At 47.5% G+C, this 23,366-nt stretch overlaps 1 protein-coding gene across 7 annotated transcripts in view; it reads left to right on the forward strand.

The window, feature by feature from the left end:
• FRMPD3 (FERM and PDZ domain containing 3) overlaps window positions 1-23,366 on the forward strand; it is a 147,317-nt gene that overhangs the window by 34,609 nt on the left and 89,342 nt on the right. For 3 of the 7 annotated variants that reach the window (XM_065556440.1, XM_005285677.5, XM_005285680.5), the window contains exons 2-3: window positions 9,510-9,676; window positions 19,270-19,337. The exons of 2 other annotated variants lie outside the window; for them this stretch is intronic. Coding sequence is in view for 3 of the 5 variants with exons in the window: in XM_005285677.5 (XP_005285734.2) it covers window positions 9,667-9,676; window positions 19,270-19,337 (78 nt within the window). In the remaining 2 variants the exon portion in view is untranslated. The remainder of the gene's footprint in view (window positions 1-9,509; window positions 9,677-19,269; window positions 19,338-23,366) is intronic. 2 more of the 7 variants (XM_065556441.1, XM_005285679.5) reach the window with 1 other exon arrangement.

Here is a 23,366-nt window from a genome sequence, read left to right on the forward strand (position 1 = left end):
CCAGAGCAGTGGGAGCCAGTGAAGGGATCTGAAGGGCAATGGAGACTCAGGTCCATTGAGCTGAGTGGGACAAGGGGACAAGCAGGCCATAAGGAGAAAGTAATGGTCTGCTTAGGGCGGAAGGATGGAGTCAGTGACTGGGGTGAAATTAAGCCAAAGGAAATAGAGGCTGAATCTTGGGGTGAAATGTCCTAGTGATGAGATCTGTGGGACAGTCTCCCTAGGAAGCCACCTTGTTCTAAGACAGGAGTGAGCAAACTAGTGGGGAATATACGGTAGGAAATAATCCTACGTTGTCTCTCCTAGTTTGAGGGGTGGGGCGGTCAGTAGCCCTGCTTTTCTCTAGTGACTTCTCTCCAAGCCCTGTACCATTATCAGCAAATTGCCCTTAATCCCTTAAGGGAAGGAATCGTTATCCTCGTGATACCGACAGGGAAGCTGAGGCACAGAAAAGCTTGAGTGGCTTATCCAGGGGACCACAACAGTGAGTAGATGAGGAGTAGAGCCCAGTGTGTGAGGAGTAGCGCCAATGACCTGACAGGGCTTTTCCCTCTCTAACTCGTGATTTTCACTGTCCTTCAATGGTGTGTGAGGGCTGGGACACCGTTACTCATTTGGGACATCAGCTGGTAACAGTCACCCTGGACAGCTCCACTACCCAAGATGTGCATGTTAAGTGGGAGACCTGACCATGGACTGAGTTGGGAGGAAGACAGCAGTGGGGCCAAGTGTGCAGTTAGTAGATGAAGGTACCTGAGGGGCGAGTGCATTAGGGGTGGGGACGATGCAGCGCGGGCTGAGGTGTCAGTTCCATTCTGGGACAGGGCAGTGTGGAGGCCAGGGAGACAGGCTGGCGGGTAGGAGGTTACTCATTTAGGGCACTAAGTGAGTAGGGAGGGAGGTGGATCATAGATGGGCATGGCCGGATGAGGAGTGAAGGGTTGGATGGAGAAGTCAAAGGCTTGGGGATGGAGGAATGAAGGGATAAGGAGGGAGGGGAGAGGGCTTTGTGAATCTCTGCCTCAGCTTCCTTTTAATGGTAGATTTTATTTTCCATCAGTCATTTCCTATGTTCTCTTTGCTTCAATCTGGTTTCGAAATGGTTTTCTTTGAAACTCGGCTCCTGTTTTCAGTATGTAGGAGCCTCATTGAATGTGTCAAAAAACCCTCTTGTATGTAGTCTCAGATGAGCTGGAGTGCCTTCGAAAAATGGGGCAGGAGCTGGCTTTCGTCTGGAGTGGTCACGCTCTGTCAGCCTCTAAGGACTTTGGGATTTGTCTCCTTTCCTCTTGCTTCCCTTTCTCCCACCACCTCCTCGCCATGGCTGTGGGGAGCTGGCGAGAGCATGCTGCCGTCCTCCTGACAGCTTTTTCCATTAAGAAAGCTCATTTTTCACATGTAGCTTCAGCAGACTAGACAGACTATCTGTCCCCAGCCTGGCCCTCTAAACGCTGGGAAATTGGCAGCTGCAAGGAAATGGGCTGTTCCGTGGCTTCCCTTCCCTGCTCCAGCTGAAATGCTGACTCCAGCCCTGAGAGTGATGGAACAAGTGCTTACAAGTTAGCCGGGTAGGCTAGGCTCATTTTAATAGGGCTGCACAACATAATAAAGCGGGAGAGAGCCGAACACACAAAGGCAAAGCAGACAGTGAGGGCTGTGTTTGGTGAATGTAGACTTCTTCTGCACTCTGCCCAGAGCTGTGGTGCTTGGAGCCCCTGGGGGGAGGCAGGAGAGGGGAAGTACAGATGTTTCCAGTTCGCCCATGTGTACAGATGTGAAGCCATAGCACTTTGCAGCTTCAGAATACTGCCACCTTTTGGGCTTGATCCAAAATCCCTGATTTCAGTGGCTGTCCTGCCACTATTTTCAATGGACTTTGGATCAGGCCCTAACTGCTGAGCATTGTTGTTATTCCAGGTTCTCTGTGATACTGCAGCATCCAATCCCCTCCTGGAACACTCTCACAAGTTAGGTTTGCTGCTCCTGTAAAGCTACAGTAACAGCAGCTTATTTATTTAACTGGGGTTTGACAAACACTTATTTCGATCACAGCACTGACCTGTTTTATAACCAAACAAGTTTATTAAACAAAAGTCTGAGGGTTAAATGATACCAAGTACAAGGAGTAAAGATAGAACGGGGGCCACACTCACAAGTGAAAATATGCTTCTCAGACTAACACTTTCAGCGTGTTCCAATCCTTGCCTCATCGGGTTTCTCACCTATACCCAGTTCCCAGAGACTTCAACCCCTTTGGCTGAAGGACCCAACAGTCTCTAATTTCAAGAGCTCTGGCCGCTGAAGCCCTCCAAGCAGAGATGACCGTGTCCCCCGATAGTATGTGTGAGTGGGGCAGAATGAGGGCAGCCAGCTTCAGCACGCTCAGTACAAGTCAAGCAGCAAATCTGGGAGGGGAGAGAGGGGGGACATATGACCATGCATGCCTCCCCACTCATCTCCTATGCCCCCAAGTGATGGATAACTATGGGGTTCTCTCCCCTTTCTTTTCATAGCCCAGTAAACCTCTGACATGTATTTGAAAAGCACACCCAGACTAAGCTGCTCTCCCCTGCTGGCGTGTAGACACCAGGCTGTCTTCCCAAAGCTCATTGACTATGTTAGAAGAAGCAAGAAGGCTTCCTGCTGTTCTTCCCTTCCTGTTGACTTCCCATCCCGCTGCTGCTTCATATGTAAATGGAGCTTCCATGGTTTTAATTCCATAAAGCTTAATTTACACAGGAGACAGGTGGATAGCTGCCTTCCCTCCTTGCTGGGGGAGAACCCGTTTGTCCCTGTCTTTGGTCACAGACTTCAAAGTATAATATTAGGGAGTAGCCATAATTTCCCACAGTGTTAACGCAGCCATTTCACAATTATATTAATCGCCTTTCGTAAAAGACCTCACTCAATACCCTATTATAATACAGTGACGCTGTATACGATCAGTGATTCAATTGCTTATTGTTTGAGGTTATAGCTAAGAGGCTATCTCCCCCACTCGCTAGGTTGATGGCTTTGTTTACCTTTTATGTAAATATACCTTCATTGTCTCTGCCAGATGATCGGGCTGGTCAGACAAGCAAATATTCATTCCTTTGATTAGGGCAGACCGGGCTTATGCATTGCTTGCCAAACACATTTTAAGAATTCCATTCTTGCACACATCCATACCTATTTGTATACACCCCGTGTATACACCATGCAAGAATATTAGTGATCAGTGAGTCATGAGTTTTGCAGTGATATCTCACCTGCCACCTTTTGGGTCTATATCATGAAAACAGTGCGTTAGGTGTAGTGAGTGTGTCAGGCCTGTCGAGTAGTGAACCACCAGTGGGCCTCCACGTCACATCCTCCCAGGGACAGAAATGCAGATGTTTCTAGCTGTTCAAATAGTGGTGGTGCTCCCTGGTGGTAACAGGAACTGAAATGCAGGTGATCCCTGTTCAGTGCCTGCAGAAACATCCTATTGTCAATGCTGGTTACTGTACTTTATTAAACTCTGATAATGTGCTGAGCCTTCTACAAGTCACAGGTGTCAGGACAAAATCCCTTCCCCCAAGCACTCCTTATCTACAACACAGACAGAGCGGGCTGCCAGGGGGAGTAAGAGGATTTGATGTTAATCCCAACTTGTTTCCTGAGAACCCCATGTTGATCACCATGAAAGGTGGATGTGGTGTTTTATAGGGGGTTTAAAGGACAATTAGTAGCATAACTAGTGGCATTGGGGGCAAATTAATAAACTATTAAATACAATATTGGCCAGGAATGTATGAAAATTGGCATTGCCTTTACAGCTTGGACTTCACAAAACGAATAGCCTCATCTGAGACTGATTTGCATATGCAAAATAGGCTGACAGGGGCTGTCCCTTTGAACTCAATGACACTAAAAGCAAGTGGTCTGAATTCAGATATAGAAATACCACTACATGGTAGGAATGATCTGATTACATAATCCAGGCCAATTTGCCAAAGGAGACATTTTCAAGATCTGGACTCCTTTTTCCCCCTGAAACCAAACCAACTGGCATATGAGAAATGAACTCTATAAATTGCCCATTAGCTGTCAGAGTCTTATGCTGATTTATGCAAAGGTGCATAATTTGCATATTAAATGAAGCCATTCCACTTTCCAGTTGTCTTTAACACCTGAAACCCAGAAGACTGATCTGTTTGAAAACTTCATGAGGCAAATACAGCGCATATCGGATTAAATAATGATGGATTCAAATAGATACTGATTTGCATAGGCTGATCAAGCTAATTACTACAGTGTCTGCAGGAACTCAGAAAATCATCAAATTTTTATGCAACAGGAATGCTAAGATCTGTTGCTATGAGACTTGATGCATAAATTACTGCAAGCATTATGAATACATCCAATAGGATGCCAATTTGCAGTTTCTTGATTGAAAAATCCTATATGGGTTCTGTATCAAATGGGGCAGCATTCTGTGGGAAAGAGATGCAGGCCAGTGGGCATGGCGGTGCTGTCAGCAGATCTAGAGCTGCACATAGGATGGTCCCAGCACGGCGGAGTTGTTGAGACGAGCATTTCTAACACGCTAACAGCATTCTGGCGTTTTGCTCTTCATCATCTGATGAGAGGCCAAACCTTCTCCATTGATAATTTATTAAGTATTTAGTCTGTTTTTAAAAGTATCTTTGTGTCTCGGTGCATTATTAATGCTGTCAAAATGGTTAATACATACGGGGTTAGCTGGCCCTAGGATATGAGCAATCCAATGAAACGCATGCTTTGTGAGGAGGTAGAGTTAGTCCAGGTAGTGAATAAAGAGCAACTGGGGACTGGATCACTCACCCAGGGGACTAGTAATGGGGTATTCTATGGCACGTTTGACTCCAGCCGGAGTCACCAGAGACCAGAAATCATTGCAGCTGAGAGCTGTCTGGTGTGAAATGAATTCTTGGGTAGATCTGGGAGAAGAATTTTCAGCAAATAGTAAATTTGTCAAAAAATGCATTTGCCAGAGACCCAAAACTATTCACAAACAAATTCTGTGAATAATTTTGGCCCAAATAATAAATTCAGAAATGTCAAACGTTTTGTTTTGAAAAAATCAAAATGTACTGTTTGGAAAATATGATATTTTTGAGACAAAAAATGTCAAATGTCATTTTGATTCAACACTTTGTTTTGAAAATGTTGATTGGAATTAATATTTGAAACATTTTGTTTTGACCCAAACACTCCCGCTCTCCCCTCCCTCCCCCCAGTTTTTTGTTCTGGCAAGAAAAGCGAAAAAATTCAGTTTTGGTTCAAAGTGAACTGACTTTTTTCCCCCCAGTTCGGCCACTAAGCTAAAAATTCATTTATTTGCTCAGTTCTCTCTATGGGCTCTGTTCAGTTCCCAGTGCGATGTGTGTCCCAACACCATTTCAGTTGGCAACTTCCCAGAGGAGGGGAAGCTTCCATTGCTGATTCCCGGGCTGGATTCTGCCTCTAGGGTTATCAATCCCACACCTTTCACCAGTACTACATTTGTGTGTGTATAATACATATGGGTGCATACAGCTAGACACACACATGCACACCTTGTTCTGTGTATAAATAAAGAGCTGCTGTCTTCAGGGTTGTCAATACAGCACTAAATTTATAAATGTGTGTGTATAAAACAGACATATATACCTGTGAAATGCATGCCACTGATTGTGTAATGCTAGCTGCCTCACCTGCTTTCTGCCCACTAATCCATCCCCCCACCTTTTGCCCGAACGTTCCAAACCCATGAGCAGCTTCCAAACTTCTTGTGGGAGGAAATTTTCCTCCTTTCCGGACTGGCGATATTTAGTCCTGCATTAGGTACATGTCTCAGAGATTTCCTTGCTTCTATCCTTGATAGGTCCTGCGATAGCAGACCTTGGCGTTGTAAGACGCTGGGACGGTTCCCCGGCTCGTAACGATTAAAAGAGACAGAGCTGTGCCCATTTACACCAGCTGATGATCTGTCCTGATGTGCGGAGATCTATTTTATGCCATTTTAAAGAGGTTCTAAAACATATTTGTTATAACTTTTCTCTCTCTACGGCATATGCAGCCACACTCCCGGCGTGAAGGGAGCTTGGCTTCACAGGTGCAGGGGTATGAATAATACCCCTAATAAACTGATGTGAAAACTCTCTCATATAGCATTCCTGTTAAATACGTCCCACATCCAGAATAAACTACTGGGTATCGTAAAGGTTTTATTATTGGCGCTCCTTTGAGCTGATCCTATGGCCTTGCCTCTTGTCATACAACCATGCTGCACTCAGGCTGGTCAAATTTTTCTACTGGATCCCCCATTGTGCATTAAATAGATATACCACATGAGCAATGAAAGCTTCATTACTGGGTATTCCTGTAGGGGGTATATAATTAACTTGTGAGGTGTTGCCTATCTCTAAGGCTGCGAGTCTGTCATGGAGGTCATGGAAGTCATGGATTTCGTGACTTTCCCTGACCTCCATGACTTCTGCAGCATCCGGTGCTGGCTCAGGCTGCCCTAGCCGGGCAGCCTCTGGGCCAGTAGCATCAGTTTGGGTGTATGGGAGGGAGATGGAGCAGGGGGTTGGAGGGTGCGGGGGGGGCCTTACGTCAGGGTGAGGGGCTTCCCGGCTCCCACTGGCATGACCCTGCAGCTCATAGACAGAAGAGGGGCCAGGGGATTCCTTACGCTGCCTGTGCCTGCAGGCCCTGCCCCTGCAGCTCCCATTGGCTGCAGTTTCTGGCCAATGGGAGCTGCGCAGCTGGGGATTGTGGCGGGAGCAGCGCGCAGAGCCCCTGACCCCTCCGTCGCCTAAGAGTTGCAGGGACACTCGGAGCTGGGTAGGAAGCCCGCCAACCCTCCCCTCCAACCCAGCACCAGCAGGGGCCGCACACCACTGCCTGCTCCTCCCCAGAACCAGCGAGGGTCCTGGCCTGCCCCCCCAGCACCAGCAGTGTCCCGGACCACCACCCGCGACACCTCAGCTCAAGTTTTAGTTAGGGGTATATAGTAAAAGTCATAGACAGGTCATGGACCGTGAATTTTTGTTTACTGCACATGGCCTGTCCGTGATTTTTACTAAAAATACCCGTGACTAAAACATATCCTTACCTATCACTGCTTGCCTAGTATGTATTTCCTGTCTATTTCTTTGTCTTGCCTAGTTCACTTGTAAGCTCTTTGGAGCAGGGATTGTCTTTTGTTCTTTGATTGTACAGCACCTAGCACATTACACTCTGATCTTGACTGGGATCCCCAGGCACTATCATAGTACATTTAATAAACAATTATCTTATTTTGCCCATGTGACACTGTACCCCACATTCTTCATAGAAATATTGTCATGATATGAATATGGCATAACTAAGATATGTTTTATGCAAGATGGGTCATGTGAGGTATCATTGGAAAGGGTATGATCTACTGAATGTGTTTATCCAGTTTGTATGCGTGTATCATTTCTGTATCTGAGGTTAGGAATATTGATTATGTAACAATTACAACTGTGTGTGTACTTGGGGGAATGCCTAAATCAACCTCAATGGGCCATTAGGAAGAACAATAAGACTTGGAAGATACTAACCTCCTGCCTTCCTGAGAATCTCCCAGTGTTGCTACCTTGACACTACAGGGTCAGGTGATCTGATCACCTGGTACTAGACATCCATCTTGGGCTTTCAGTGTTTTTCCATTCAGAGGGGGTGGGGGTCAGACTGGGAAGCAAAAGATCCCCACCTTATGTAAATTCTGTTTAAGGCTGGGAAGTAAGTCAGTCAGGACTCTTCTCCATTGCCTCCCTGCCCAAGAAGGAAAACTGCTGAAAGCACCTGAAGAGATAAAGTAACTAAGCTGGGGAAAGGCCAGGACTGGAGTCCAGGCTAGGGTGACGAGATAGCAAGTGTGAAAAATCGGGACAGGGGTGGGGGGTAATAGGTGACTATGTAAGAAAAAACTCCAAAAATCAGGATTGTCCCTATAAAATCAGGACATCTGGTCACCCCAGTCCAGGCTGAGACAGGGGTCTAGTCTGTAAAGAAAAATAATTGGAACTCTAAGCTGCAGAAACTCTGCAACTGCCTAAAACAACATTTAGGGGAGAAATTACATTTTGTAACCTATTTCTTTAGTGAATGAAGCTTAGGTTGCGTGTTTTGTTTTCTTTGCTCGGTAATCTGCTTTGTTCTGTTTGCTATCCCGTATAATCACTTAAAATTTACCTTTTGTAGTTAATAAACTTATTTCTGGTTTATTCCAAAACCCAGCTTGTGCCGTTCATATGTGGGGGTGGAGGCAAAAAGCTGTGCATATCTCCCTCCACATTGAGGGAGGGGGTGATTTTTATGAGCTTGTGTTGTAGAGTTCTATATATAGTGCAGGACAATATTATTTTGGCTTTATACCCCAAAGGAGGTGTCTATGTGAGTGCTGGCCATTCCCCTTGCTAAGTCCTCCCACACAGGTGATTTCAGTCAGTGTCTGCAGCTGGGTGTGGCCTTACTTGTGTGTGGCCTTACCTGTGTGTGAGCTTGAGAGCCTAGCACAGCAAGAACAGGTTGAGGAAACCCAGGGTGGTGGAAAGGGCGAGCTCAGTGAGACCCCAGCACATCAGGTGGCACCCCAGGAGGGGGGTTCAACCCGTCACAGCCCCATTAGCCTAAGGAACTTCTGACAGCACAGGAAGCGTTCAGATTAAAAGGAGATTTTAAGAAACTTGCTTAAAACACTGGCATTGCCAGGCAGAAGACACCATATTCTTTAAAAAACAGCTTTATCTGAAGTCAGCTCAAGAACTTTACTGAATCTCGAAGACTCGAATTAGGTGCCATAAACCACAGGATTGAAACACGGGATCTAATGTTATTTTTATCACCTCCCATCAGTCCTGTCAAGGCGAGGGTCCCATCCAGAACAGCAGGGTTCATTGTAGCTATGTCCCAGTTGATGATGACCATCTCTAGATAGTGGCTAAGCCTGAAAGGTTTCAGAAGGACAGCTTGTCTTTTGCAAAATAGACCTCCTACTCCAGGTGCATGATAAAATTAAACACCTTTTGTGCCGTGTCTCAGGCCAGAGTTAAACCAGCAAGTGAGTGGGCATGAGGCACCAAGAATAAAACCTTGTGGCCTGATTTTTGTGAGGTGCAGAGCACCTGCAGCTCCCATGGACTTAGAGGCCTTGTGTGGGTTTGGCATCTCTGCAAATCAGGCCGTAGGTGTGTTGATCTGTGTAGCTAGTGCTCATCACTGCAGTAGCTAGGTAGGTGCTAGGGAATATTCCATACATCCATGTGTACTCCTCTCCCCTACCATTGTACCCCTGCTCCACACAACTTCCTGCATGATGCTGACAAAATCCCTTTCTCTGGCAAATGTTTGCTGCCAGTAGGTGGTGACGCAGTCCCCTTGGGGAAGAATGGGGACAAGCTCACCGCCATGCGGTACCACTGTATGTATGCTCTGTTTGTTTTGGGCCCAATTCAAAGCCCATTGACGTCAATGGCCCTTTCTGCATCCAGGCTGGACCTGCAAGTGAGCTGGAGGCCAGGCAGGGACCAAGAGGAAGGGTCCATGCCCGAGGCTGATTCTGGCAGTCCCTCCCATCGTCCCAAGGAGGAATCGGCTGTAGGGGCTAGGCTACTTCCTGAGCCTACCGCCCTCCCCAGAGGAGATTGAATGGTGATCTGTAAGTACCTACACTGGGAGAAGGCATTTGATACTAGAGGGCTCTTTAATATAGCAGCCAAAGACAGAACAAGATCCAATGGCTGGAAGGTGGAATCACCGAAGTTCAAACTGGAAATAAGATACCAGGTTTTAACAGTGAGGGGTAATTAACTAGCCACTGGTCCATATTCCCAAGGGAGGTGGGAAGTTCTCCATTATTTGGAATAGTTAATTCAGACTGGATATGTCTAAAGTATCTGTGTAGCTCAGCCACCACATGTTGTCTAGAGGCAGCAATCACTGGAGGAATTTCCGTGGCCTGTGTTGTGCAAGGTGTCAGATTAGATGACCACTTTGATCCTTTAAAACCTATAAAAGACCATCAGCCTAGCAAATGTGTACTCATAAATCTGGAATAAAAGCCAAGATTTGGAAAAACCCAAAGAGAAAGTTTGATTGAATTTTAAGGCTGTTATAAAAGGCTTTGGCACACCAGGCGAGAGGGACCAGCCTGCCATTTGTGAAGGAATTCAGACAGATTGCACCCTCACAATAATAGAATATAAACGATCTATAACTCTCACTCCCCTTATTTAACTACTCTCTGAAGTTTATATACAGTAATAAATTCCTGCTCTGCAAATCAGTCTGAGCTGATCAGGTAGTTAAGCATCCCCCTTAGTGTTCATTTCCCAGTTGACTCCCTCCCCATAATTTTTCTGAGCAGGGGAGGGGAGGGAGGAGGAGGCTGGAGGACGGCGCAAAAGAAGCTCAGTATTTTTCCTGTCTGAAAAAGTCTGTACAGTAACATCCTTGAGGACCAGGAATCTTCCCACTCAGTCTACTACCTGCGATGAGCTGAACACAAGTCAGGCAACAATAATGGATTAATAATTTGTCTCTTAAAAGGAAAGCCAATCGAAATCAGAACTGTTGAGTCTGAAAGAGATCCTCCAGCCACCTAGTGTGGCTCTGTGTCCATCCCCCGGCATCGTGGCAGGACCGATTCAGCGATAGGCATTGCTATGCCATCTGACCGATAACATCCCATCTCTGACAGTGGCCATACCAGCTACTTCAAAGGAGGGTACAAGAAATGCCATGTGAGTGACTAGGGCCCTGATTCAGCAAAGCACTCAAGCCTGTGCTTAAGTTCCATTTGACTTCAATGGGATAAGCACATGCTTTGCTGAATCCAGGCCTTACGAAATAAGCTGCTCATGGGGGAGGTTGCATCCTACCTCCCAATAGTTAGAGGTTGGTTTGTGTTCTGAAGTAGGAGGGTTTTTAAACCTCTGGGGTTGGACTTTTTCTTCAGTCCTAACATAACAGTGGGCTCTCTCATTAGCCGTAGGAACGTGTGATCCTGATAAGTGTCCTCGATCACCCTTCCTGCTAGTCCCAGACCAATGTCAGGTTTCAGAGTAGTAGCCGTGTTAGTCTGTATCCGCAAAAAGAACAGGAGTACTTGTGGCACCTTAGAGACTAACAGATTTATTAGAGCATAAGCTTTCGTGGACTACAGCCCACTTCTTCGGATGCATATAGAGTGGAACATATATTGAGAAGATATATATACACACATACAGAGAGCATGAACAGGTGGGAGTTGTCTTACCAACTCTGAGAGGCCAATTAAGTAAGAGAAAAAAACTTTTGAAGTGATAATTAAGATAGCCCAGTACAGACAGTTTGATAAGAAGTGTGAGAATACTTACAAGGGGAGATAGATTCAATGTTTGTATTGGCTCAGCCATTCCCAGTCCTTATTCAATCCTGAGTTGATTGTATCTAGTTTGCATATCAATTCCAGCTCAGCAGTCTCTGGTTGGAGTCTGTTTTTGAAGATTTTCTGTTGTAAGATAGCCACCCGCAGGTCTATCATTGAATGGCCAGACAGGTTAAAGTGTTCTCCCACTGGTTTTTGAGTATTATGATTCCTGATGTCAGATTTGTGTCCATTAATTCTTTTGCATAGAGACTGTCCGGTTTGGCCAATGTACATGGCAGAGGGGCATTGCTGGCACATGATGGCATATATCACATTGGTAGATGTGCAGGTGAACGAGCCCCTGATGGTATGGCTGATGTGATTAGGTCCTATGATGATGTCACTTGAATAGATATGTGGACAGAGTTGGCATCGGGCTTTGTTGCAAGGATAGGTTCCTGGATCAGTGTTTTTGTTCAGTGATGTGTGGTTGCTGGTGAGTATTTGCTTTAGGTTGGGGGGGTTGTCTGTAAGCGAGGACAGGTCTGTCTCCCAAGATCTGTGAGAGTAAAGGATCATCTTTCAGGATAGGTTGTAGATCTCTGATGATGCGCTGGAGAGGTTTTAGTTGGGGGCTGAAGGTGACAGCTAGTGGTGTTCTGTTATTTTCTTTGTTGGGCCTGTCTTGTAGGAGGTGACTTCTGGGTACTCCTCTGGCTCTGTCAATCTGTTTTTTCACTTCAGCAGGTGGGTATTGTAGTTTTAAGAATGCTTGATAGAGATCTTGTAGGTGCTTGTCTCTATCTGAGGGATTGGAGCAAATGCGGTTATATCTTAGAGCTTGGCTGTAGACAATGGATCATGTGGTGTGTCCTGGATGGAAGCTGGAGGCATGTAGGTAAGTGTAGCGGTCAGTAGGTTTCCGGTATAGGGTGGTATTTATGTGTTCATGCTCTCTGTATGTGTGTATATATATCTCCTCAATATATGTTCCACTATATATGCATCCGAAGAAGTGGGCTGTAGTCCACGAATGCTTATGCTCTAATAAATTTGTTAGTCTCTAAGGTGCCACAAGTACTCCTGTTCTTTTTCCAGACCAATGTGTCGCTATTGTCAATGGTGGTGTTTTGCACCATTCCTGTGCCACGCTGCCTCATTTCATGGAAGTTTATTCTAGCCTGGGGTATAGCCAATAAAGGGCATCCCTCAGCCTCCATTGGCAGCTTGTTCTATTGCCAGAGTTAGTCTTTAATAAAATTTCCCCTGCTGCAGAACCATTACTGCTGTTTCTGTCCGTGCTGAAAAGTGAGGCTCTTGTGTCTCTGCTCTCCTAGATCATCCCCATACAGCTGTAGACACCAGACAGGGAGAGGGGACAGGTTAGTGCCCTATGTGTCAGGCTGGGAAGAGTTGGAATCCCAGCTGTGAGTCACAAGTTCAGCCCAACCCCTCTTCTTTCCGAGCTAGGTTCACTAAGGTCCAGGCAGTTGAGGTGGGAATCTTTCAGGACCTTAACTAAACTTCATTGATCCCTCCTGGGTCCTTCAGGTGATTAAGGTCTGAATACCTAGTGCAGGACTGAATATCGCCAGTCCGGAAAGGAGGAAAACTTTCTCCCACAGGAAGTTTGGAAGCTGCTCATGGGTTTGGAACGTTCGGGCAAAAGGTGGGGGGATGGATTAGTGGGCAGAAAGCAGGTGAGGCAGCTAGCATTTCACAATCAATGGCATGCATTTCACGGGTATATATGTCTATTTTTAGTTACACCTGAGAGAACCAGGAGCCCACTGCCCACCAGGAGCCCCAGTGCCATCTACCATAGGAGCTCCCTGCCTCTCAGCAGCCTCAGTAACCTCATGAGCCCCCAGCATCGACCCACCCACCTCTCCCCAGTTTCCAACTCAGACTTCCCCCATCCCCAGCTCCACCTTCAAGCGCTCAACTATCCAAGCCACAACTGCCTAGTTTTGTACGGCTCCATGTACTACTTCCGCCACTGCTCAGGATAGATTGTGGCCTGGTGTTTATGGCCTGGTGAAAATTATGTGCAAATAAGATCATGCAGTAATTTGCATAGAATGTCATATGTGGAGCAGCACAAAACTTGACAGATATGCTCTTTATCCAGCAGCGTGCCAGTTGACCCCTGGCATCACATAAAGTAGCCTGAAGGAAGCTGCTGTCAGTGGCCCCAATGGACTGTTGTGACAGCCAGGGTGCATGGAAATCCCAACCGCCCTCCTATGTCACACCCTGGGAAAGGAGTGACGACACTGGCATTGTGCACCAGAGAATTCCCCCCAGGCACCCAATTTAGGGCTATGTCCCGTAGATGGCATATCATAAAGTAGCCTCTGTGCAGGGAAAACCTGAGCCATAGATTTGTCCCATGTGCTCTTGCCCTTGGAGCTACACAGAAGCTGACAACCCCTCTCCCCCCCAATCTCATCAAAGGCTTCCCACTTCACAGGTCACACTGCCCACTCCTCTCTGCCCTTCTGAGGCAGCCTGTGCAGGGACCTGGCTCAGAGGCTTCTACGACTGAAGTTACTGAGTCAGTTGCACAAAAGCTGACAAAAAATGAATGTGTCAGGCAGGAAAGACAATTCCTAATGCCACTGCTTGGCTTTTAATGCCTGGGGCCCGCTGCCCCAGCTGTGTGGGTAGCACCTCCATCTTTACCCTCTCTGCACTCCTCTTTCAACTCACACACCTGTGAACTCCATTCCTCATTAAGGGGCGTTGCCTACGTGCACATAGCCAGGAGAGATTTAGACCCATGAGTCCCATCTTCCCCATCATGGCAAGTAAAGTCGATTCTTCATCCATGGGGAATGCTGCAACCCTGCAAGGCCCAGGAGGTCTAGAAACCAGGATAGCAGCACTGCTCGGCAGCAGACGTCCCCATACTACCACCCCGCAGCGGCTGTAGGGAGCTTGCACTCCACTGTCCATGACCCACTGACACAGCCCATGGGAAGTCCTGCCTGAAGAGGTCTGACAGGCAGCAGCCTCATGGCTCCTGGTCAGCTCCCAGCCCTATGTAAACCCAAGGGGCATTCTAGTCAACCGTGTGGATCTGTAGTTGCCATGGCTATTACTGCTCTTGAGCTCCTGGCTGTGACCTTGGCTTGATTTGGACTTTGCCTCCTGACCTGGACCCAGAAACCTGACTCAGACTCTGACCCTTGGCATTGACCCTGGCCTAGAACCTGACTATGAACTCCTCTGCTCCTCATAGCCTCAGGTTTGACCCTGCTCTGACCCTTCGTCCTGACGGCAAGTGTCAGGAGCCTGACACTGCCTCTCAGAGAGGTGAATTACCTCCATTGATAGAAAAACTTCTTCCATTGATGGAGGAAGCATCTACTCTACATTGGCACTCCTGCAGCACGACAGCTGTGCCACTGAACCTGCTGTAGCTAGCCATAGTCTTGAGTGCTTTGCCATTTCGATCTCTGCTTTTCTCTTCCCGGTCTCCCAGCAGCCAACCACAGTTCTTCCTCCCTGTGGGCTGTCTTCAGTTATCCACAGCTAAACATGAAGCTTCAGCTTCCCTGGCTACTTCTCTAGCTCTTTGCCCTTCATTTCATGGCCTTCCCAGGCCCTTGTAACTCGAACTGTATTTTCTAAGCTGTCAGGTAATTTCTCAAAGGCTTATTGGACCACTTCTCAAAGGAGCACAGCCCTAGCTCTCCAGCAGCGTTCTCCAATCACTGCTGCTTCCCACAGCTCAGATCAGTTATTGTAATTAAACCTCCCTAAAACTGTCAGCTGGGGTCACTAATTATTCCTGGGTTGCCAGGTCACAGAGCCTGGCTTGCCTTAAAGGAAGCCTGGGACATCTGCCTGCTGGGGGCCGCGGAAAGATCAGTGAGTAGTGCCCTTCTGTTTAAATTGGTGCATGGCGCTGTCATTGCTGGGTGAGGGATCGGGCTGCAGAGACCAAAGTTCATGTACCATTTTGGAAGCAGGGCTCTGGACTGCAGGGGACAGAACAGACTGTAGTGTTTAGAGTCCACAACGTCATGGTATCTGAGCACCTCACAATCTTTGCACTGTATTTATCCCCATAGCAGCCCTGTGAGGGAGGTGCTAATATCCCATTTTACAGATAGCCTCTCTGTGCCAGTTTCCCAAGTGATGTGCTTGCACAACCGGAGCAGAGACTTGAACCCAAGTCTCTTGAGACCCGTCCTTCTCCATGAGGAGGCAAATTTATTCCTCTCTGATGTTTACATCAGGCTGTCCTTATTGTAATGTTAAATAAAATATCCTGTAGTTGTTAAGCCTCAGTAAGAGCAATAGCACAGCTAATAGTAAAGCTAGTATCAGAGGACACGGCGCTGCTTTTTGGTTAAGATGTCAAACCAAGATTCTGCCCACTTGTGCTCTCTAGCCTTGAGCCTGAGTCTGAGCCCTACACGTTGCAGTGTAGACATACTTCTAAATCCACTGGTGCGCTCTGTAATAGGAGGGGTGCTAGCCAATTCCAGTTCTGGCTTCATAAAACCGACCTGTGCTTTGGGGTGAAAGGTGCTGGATAAACATAGTATATTAGTCTGGTCTGTACCCAGACACTCCCCAAGGGCAGTGTAAGGAGGGCTGCTGGGGTGAGGTCAGGATTGTGCAGGGAGGTTCAAGTTTTCAGTAGAAGTGAAGGGAGCACCTGGGTCTGGTGTTTTGCAAAGGCATTGGGGGTGTGGTTCTTAGTGATAAGAAAAGGACATTTTGACAGGTAATCCAGCATGCCCCGCTGGGTCACCGCGTACCCCAGCTAGCCTGCAGTGCCCTCATCCGGGCCAGCGTGAAGCCACGTTGTGCTCCTCTCTTGTATTTTGGCTGAAGCAAGAAAACCACCAAGGGGTTTAATGATGATTCTTTCTTTAAGCAGTGAATGGTCCTCTCTAGGTGCTGAGTCTGGCCTCAAAGCTCCCCCTTGTGACCTCAGGCATGTATTGTACTTACTCATGCCTGCTCTGTTCAGCTAGCACTAGCTACAAAAACCTCTCAGCCCCCTCCTCCCCACAGGCTGGGTGTGTCTGCGCTCGCCATCTCAGTTGCTGTCCCCAGCAATGCTCATTACCCTTTGCATACAGTAATGCTGCCTGAGCTGGATCATCCTTGTCAAAATCATGTCCTCCATTTTTGGAAGCCCCTTCACTAGTGTGGACAGTGAATCTCCATCACGGTGACATTTGATACAAGGCCACCGACCAGAGTCCCTGTGGCAGGGTGGCTGGCCCTTTAAGAAGAGATTACTTTTGCCCCGCCCAGGGGCGGCTCAATGTATTTTGCCGCCCAAAGCACAGCAGTGAGGCAGCCTTCGGCGGCGCGTCTACTGGAGGTCCGCTGGTAACGTGGATTCGGTGGCATGTCTGCAGGAGGTCCGCCGGTCCTGCGCCTTCAATGTACCCACCACCAAAGCTGCGGGACCGGTGGACCTCCCGCAGGCATGCCGCCGAAGGCTGCCTGACTGCTGCCCTCACAGCAACCGGCAGGCCGCCCCCTGCGGCTTTCCGCCCCAGGCACGTGCTTGGTGCGCTGGTATCTGGAGCCACCCCTGGCCCTACCTGTGATACTTAGCTCACCTACCCAGGTGGACAAAATGAGCAAAGTCACATGATAGGCAGGTCATGTGGCTAAGTCAGGTGCTGGGGTGGAGCTAAAACAGAGGCCTGTAGAGTTAAAGGCAGAGTGCAGGAAGGAAGCCCTGGGAGTTGCTATATGATTGAGAGCAGGCAGTGCCTGAGCAGAGCTTAGAGGGTGAGCTGAAGGTTGTCTGAAATCTGTAGGGCACGGTGACCTCGAGATGGAACGGCTGTGCCTAGCCTGAGCCAGGAGACTCCTGCCTCTTAGACTTGGATACCCTGGAAAGAGCGGGCTCTTCTTTTAGCGAGTTAGCTGGAGGTCTGAGGTACTGCAGTAACTGAACCAGCCTGGGAGATTCAACGTGAGTGAGGCAGCAACTGGCCTGGAGCTAGGCAATATGGTGGCAGTCCTAGGGAGATTAAACCCATCTCTCTCCCCTACTCTGTGCAGCATTGGTTCCTGAAGCCTGGTAAGACCAGGCCTAGCTCCCTCATGTCCTCAGACTCTGTGTGCCCTCCAATTGCAGCTGCTGGCCTTGGGGCACTGTTAGCTGGGATCCCGTGAGTCCCCTCACGGTGACCAAGTGTTTTGTGTTTTGCCTCTTTCCTGAGCCCTCGTCACTGTAGGTCAGGTTTATCTTGCCCAGTGCTTCTGGCAGGCTTGCCCCCCATCCCAAGCCAGGCTGGCTCAAGCATAGCGAGGGAGAGCCCTGGCTGAGCCCACATGTGCCTCAGACAAGCATGGCTCAAAGTACGGCCAGAGCGGCAGTATGTGTGAGTGAGGCTACTATGGAGGTCCTGGCTTTAGTGTGGCAAGAAAGATAGGAGGGTCCTTCTGCTCAGAAACAGTGTCTGCCTAACACTCCCTAACCTAGCTGTCCTTCATGCTGCCAGGTCAAGCCACGCCCAGCTCCAGGATGGGATGTCTCTGGGCTTTATAGGAAAATCCTGTTCTCCCAGCAGCCTTAGCCTTTGTATATCCAGTAGCAGGCACTCACTCAGGTGCCCAGTCTGTTGTCATCCCACACCAGCTCCATGTGACTCCTTTCATCCAACAACCATAGTTCAGTAATCTGCCTCCTCTTGGATATCACCAGTGGCACAGCAACTCTGGAATGGGATCTCTTGCTAGCAGCTCGTAGGCTACTCCTTCCCAAACCACGATAAATACAAAATGGGAGTCTAACTCCCTTTCTGACCAAGAGTCTGGAGCTGTCACATGGTGTCTCAGATCCATGTGACTCACGTTTCCAGATATGGTTATCCGTTACCTTGCCCAGCACCCTCTCCAAGGGCAATAATATAATAATAATAATAATGCCTTTGGGACTGGTCCAATCCCTCCCTAGGGACAAAGCTGTTTGTGACAAGGCCTTCCTTCCTGAGACCATCCACATTAGCTTAATGACCCCATGAAATCAATGGTATGGTTTTGGGGGATGATCATGGTGGGACCCTATGCAACTGCCCTAGGAGTTCAAGAGGGAGTTAGATTCACCCTCATCCCCGCCTGACCTTTCTGAATCACCAGTGCAGCATGGTGAAAAAAGCAGGAGCTGCTTGGCCAGAATTTCCACCCATCCTCCATGCAAGTGGGGGCTGGGGAGGGCTCTGGAAGGGCCTTGATTCCACCCCAATGCACCAGCCTGTGTAGCTGAGCCAATGAAGAATAGCGGAGTAATGAGCAGTGCAGTTAGCAGCTTACAACCATCCAGGAGCAAAGGAGGTGCGGAGAACAGTGATTCTGAGATACAATTCCAGCCAGATACGCACCAGCCCTTATGCACGGGTGACAGGGCTAAAAGCAAATGATCTCATTAGCCCTTCGTTTGGAGCAGACAGCAAAGTAACTGATTCCTTGTATGTATTTGCTGAACGCTAGCATGAATCAAGGGTAGAGATATTTAGGCTAAAGTTTCCCTTAACTGCAGTGACAAGGGTAAGGTGAACCTAATGTCGGATCAGCACAGCTCTGAAGTCAATGGTGCTAACCCTGGTTAGCTGAGGATGTGGCACGCGGTGTTTATTTCACATAAAGCCAAAAAGCCACGTTGATGCAACACGAAGGTTGCACAGGTTAAAAATCACAGAAGTCAGGAAATGCCAAAGCTGAGAGGTTCAGCAGCAGCCTTAACTGAACGACAGCGCAAGGCCGGTACGCTTTATGGAATACATTACACACAGAGCACACACTATGCAGCTAAAATGTCAAGCGAATAAGCAAGGAAAGTGGATGCAAAGTGGTGCAAAATTGTATTGCTTCTTATCTCTGATAATCCTCTTATGTATTGCTTCTCTTTTATCCAGCGTGTTGTCTTTCGAAGGTACTGATTCAGCCCCCCATGACGGTAGTATCTGAAGCCCGGATCTCAAAGGTATGTAGGGCCCTAACTCCCAGGGGTGTTAGGCACTTGTGTACCTGAGAGGGTGTGGGCCTGTGCGAGGTAGGGCAGTGCTGTATTTCCACTTTTACAGGCAGATCACTGAGGCAGTGAAAGGCAAAGTGCGAGATTCACAAAGGGGACCTAGGCACTGCAACCTTGAGGCCAGCTTTAGGTACCCTACAACCTCATGGAATCCACAGCCTTGAGCTGGGCCCCACAGTACGTGGGAGCAGGGGAGAGGTCTCTAACTGGGATCCACAGAAGCTAAAGGTGGAATGGGGAGCTGCCTACACTAGCCAATAGGAAATGCTGGGGGGTGGGGAGGTGTTAAGTCAGGAGAGGGCCCTAACCACTGTCTCTGAACATCTCCGGCTGAAGTCGTTCCATTCTGTACAAATGACTAAATCACTGGGACGGAGCCTCCCACACCCTAACCACTGGGCTAGAAGGTCATTCTCACTCTCTGGTCCAATGAATATTCAGATACTTATGCAAAGTGGGACAGCTTCACTAGGGCAGATTGAGACCCCCTCCCTACAATATCCCTTAGCCCAGGGGCTAAGGCACCTCCTGAGGGGGTGGGGCCAAAGGTTCAAATCCCTGATCCGAATCAGGCAGAAGGAGGGTGGGGTTGAACCCCCATCTCCTGCCTGGGTGAGTGCTCTACCCACTGAGCTAAAGGTTGGGACGGGGCAACTCCTCCTCTGGCTGTGTCTGTGCAGGGCCTGGTGTGTGGGGAGGTGAGGGAGTTTCCACTAGGCTGGGCCCAGCAGGCAAGACAGGCGCTGAGGCTGTGCACGTGCTTGCTGGCAGATTTTTTTTTTTTTTTTTAATGTCTAGGAGACACTATTGGCAGAAATTTGGGTGCCTAGAAGGTTAGGTGGCAGCTGGACAGGGGGTTCTGAGGATCAGAATTTTGGACGTAGGCGCCTAAAGCGGCAGTTAGAGAGAGATTCACAAAGGGATGTAGGCACCTAAATCACTTGCCCGAGGTCACAGAGGAAGTTTGTGGCAGTTGGGGGTAGTGGTGGTGGAGAAAGTGCCTTTAAAACAATGCCTAAAAATCCCACACCGAAGTGTTTGAGTGAGCCTTTGTCAGTCCCTGCTGAAAATTCCCAGCTCTAGTGAACATATTTATGGTATTTGTCCTGCAACAGGAACAGCAAAAGAGTCATTCTCCCGCTTGGGTTGCTCCTAAGTCTGGACTCAGGGTAAAGCCACGATTGAGCTTGTAATGAGCTACCCCTTTAACCAAGAAAATGGGAGTAGAGAGTGCTCCATATGAGCAGCTTGGCTGTGCTAATTTACCTCCTTTCCTGCCTTTGTGTGATTTTTTTTTTTTTAATATTAGATTCATGGAGTTGTTTGTATTTAACTTCGTATGTTTTAAAGGGTAGGAGGGGAGAATTGCCCATGCTTAATAACTGGTACATTTCAAATCATCTCTGAAATTCACACCTAATTCAGTGGATGGGGTGTGGAGGGTTGGGTTCCCCTTTACTGCTGCTATTGGCCTAGGGATAGTTTACTGCAAGGCTGCATTAACAGGGTAGCAGCACATCTGTTTGCACGGATGGCCGCAGAACAGATGTGTAATTAAAGCTTGGAATTTGCAGTTTTGCAGAACGCAGAAAGACTTGCCCAGCCCCTAAAGCTGCCTTGCTTGTGATTCAGCTCCTGTGACTTTTCCCCTATCCCTGCTGTTACAGCAGGGGGGTTTTGGGATAGTTTTGCCAGGTGTGTATTTCAATAAGCTACTTAACATCTCCCTCCCGCAAACAATTCCAGCAGGAGCAGCAGTTCCTCCCCCTTCTCCTAGCACCCTGAATGAAAGGACCAGACCCCCACTCCGCTCCAGCATACACTGACTGTTGTGGGTGGTTCACCAACCCAGGCGAGGCAGAGAAGTTGCCAGGGTTGGCTCTGGTTTTCAGAGGGGGTTCACTGATCTCCATCTCCATAACTGGGAAGTGTCTGTCCTCAGCCGTGCTGCCGTCTGATTGAGCAGGAAATACAGCTCGGCGTTTGAATGGGGGGCTCGGGAACATGTTGGAGGGGGGATATGAAAGGCCCCTGTATGTCTCATGCACTCAGATAAGGAGCTGTGTTTCTCGGGTCTTCGCTGACTGTCAATGGTTGTGACCTCCTGTTAGAGTGGTGACTCTTTGGGGGTGGTGAGCAGGTGGAGAGCTGAAGGCAGTAGAGGCTAGCTAGAGTGCGCTAAGTGATGGCCGTGCCCAATGCATCCGCTCTGAAATCTCCACACACCTGGGGTCGACTTGGCTCTGTGCCGGGATGGAAGGCGCTAGAAGACTGTGAAGTTTTATCGCAGACCTGGCGATGAGGAAGAGTCTTGCAATTACAGAGCACTTTTCCTTTCGCGACACCCTGCTGGGGAAGGGACATGTAGATTCCGCCTTGCGCTATCAGCTTTGTTCATTTTTAGGATGTGTAAAATACAGCCAAAGCTCATTCTAGGCACAGTCCATGGCAGCAGGCACAGAAATGCCAAGCCCTTCTCCATTCGAGCCCATGTGATGGATCTGGTAATGTTCAGAATCAGGAATGGCATGAGGCAAGGCGGTTGTTTCTTGCTTGGCATTCAGTATATAGCAGGAGGATCTGACCTTGCGCTCTCTCTCATGGTCCTATACCAGCTATGGACTGGCTACAGAGCTTGCTTATATACACCAGATGTGTTCATCGTAAGATCCTTTAATGCTCTGCCAAGTATGGATGGGTTGATTTTTAAATCAAAGCAATTTAAATCACAAGTTTAAACCATGATTTAAATCAGCAAGCAGGAAGCCTTGATTTAAATAATTTATTTTAATCATGTTTTGCATTGTTTACTCAATTATTTTCCTAAAGAATGGTTGATTCTGACTAGCTGGTGACCATTAAAACATGTTATTTACAACTAAAAATAGTCTTTACCCTAACTATGGTGCTGCTTTTTGCTAGCCAGGAGGAAACACTGTATTTATACATGCTTATTTAAGCAATTATATAGCTTACCTTCATTTAGATTCTGAATTTTTGAATTTTTTTATGTTAGAAAATGGTGAATGATGCATTTCTCATTTACTAGATGATTCAGTTTTTACTTGCGATTTGTGTCGAGCTCTGTTTGGATGGAAATTCAAAGTCAATTAAAAATACACCAAAAATAGCATCTTAAGGTAGTTTTATTCAATTAAAAATATTAAGTGCTGGATACATAAGAGGGAAAAAAAGTTTATCAAAACATGTTTTTGTTTTCCATTTCAAACTAACTGATTTATTAAACAAAGGAAGTATTATTTGTAGTGAATTAATTGAACAGATTGTTTCTGGTGACCCTGTCCTTCAGGATTTTAGAACTAGTAGATCTCTTCCTCTCACAACTAGTTGTTTGTAGATTGGAAGAGGACAACAAGCTTTCCTGCTTTTTCAATTGAGTTGGTTTGAAAGAACTAGTCATTCATCTGAACTAGTTGAATAAACTGAAATTAAGAAAATATTCTGCACCTGCAGAAGAGGATACTGTTCTCAAAAGCTGGTTTAGCACTTCAAAAAACTCTAATTCCAGGGACATACCCAGTGACTTCCCCCAGTTCAGTGGTCTGGCTTACTTTAAAACTTAGCAGCAAGCATGTACTAGTTAATAGTATTTTTTGTAATTAATTTAAATGATTTTAATATATTATAATAAGTTTAGGCTTTAACAGAGGTTGTCATATTTTGAAATTTAATTTTAAAGAGGTTTATTATAAAAATAAACCCCTATGTTTAATTTAATTTTTAACTCATGGGGTTTTTGTCCTCCTGATAGAAGAGGTTTGGGGCACATCTGGTGGTTACTGGGCAGGAACTGCCGATGTTTCCAGCTTTCCCAGCCATGCCCAGGGCTGCATTCCACAGTGCCTTCAGGCTCAAAACTTTGCATTTTCTGCTGTCGGACCCTGAGCACTGCAGCTTCTGGCATCTTCTGGCTGCTGCAGAGATCAGAGCTGCAGCTGCTCCAGCTGTTCTCTGCAC

This window comes from Chrysemys picta, chromosome 9 (genome assembly GCF_011386835.1).
Source record: "Chrysemys picta bellii isolate R12L10 chromosome 9, ASM1138683v2, whole genome shotgun sequence".
Taxonomy (NCBI): Eukaryota; Metazoa; Chordata; order Testudines; family Emydidae; genus Chrysemys; species Chrysemys picta.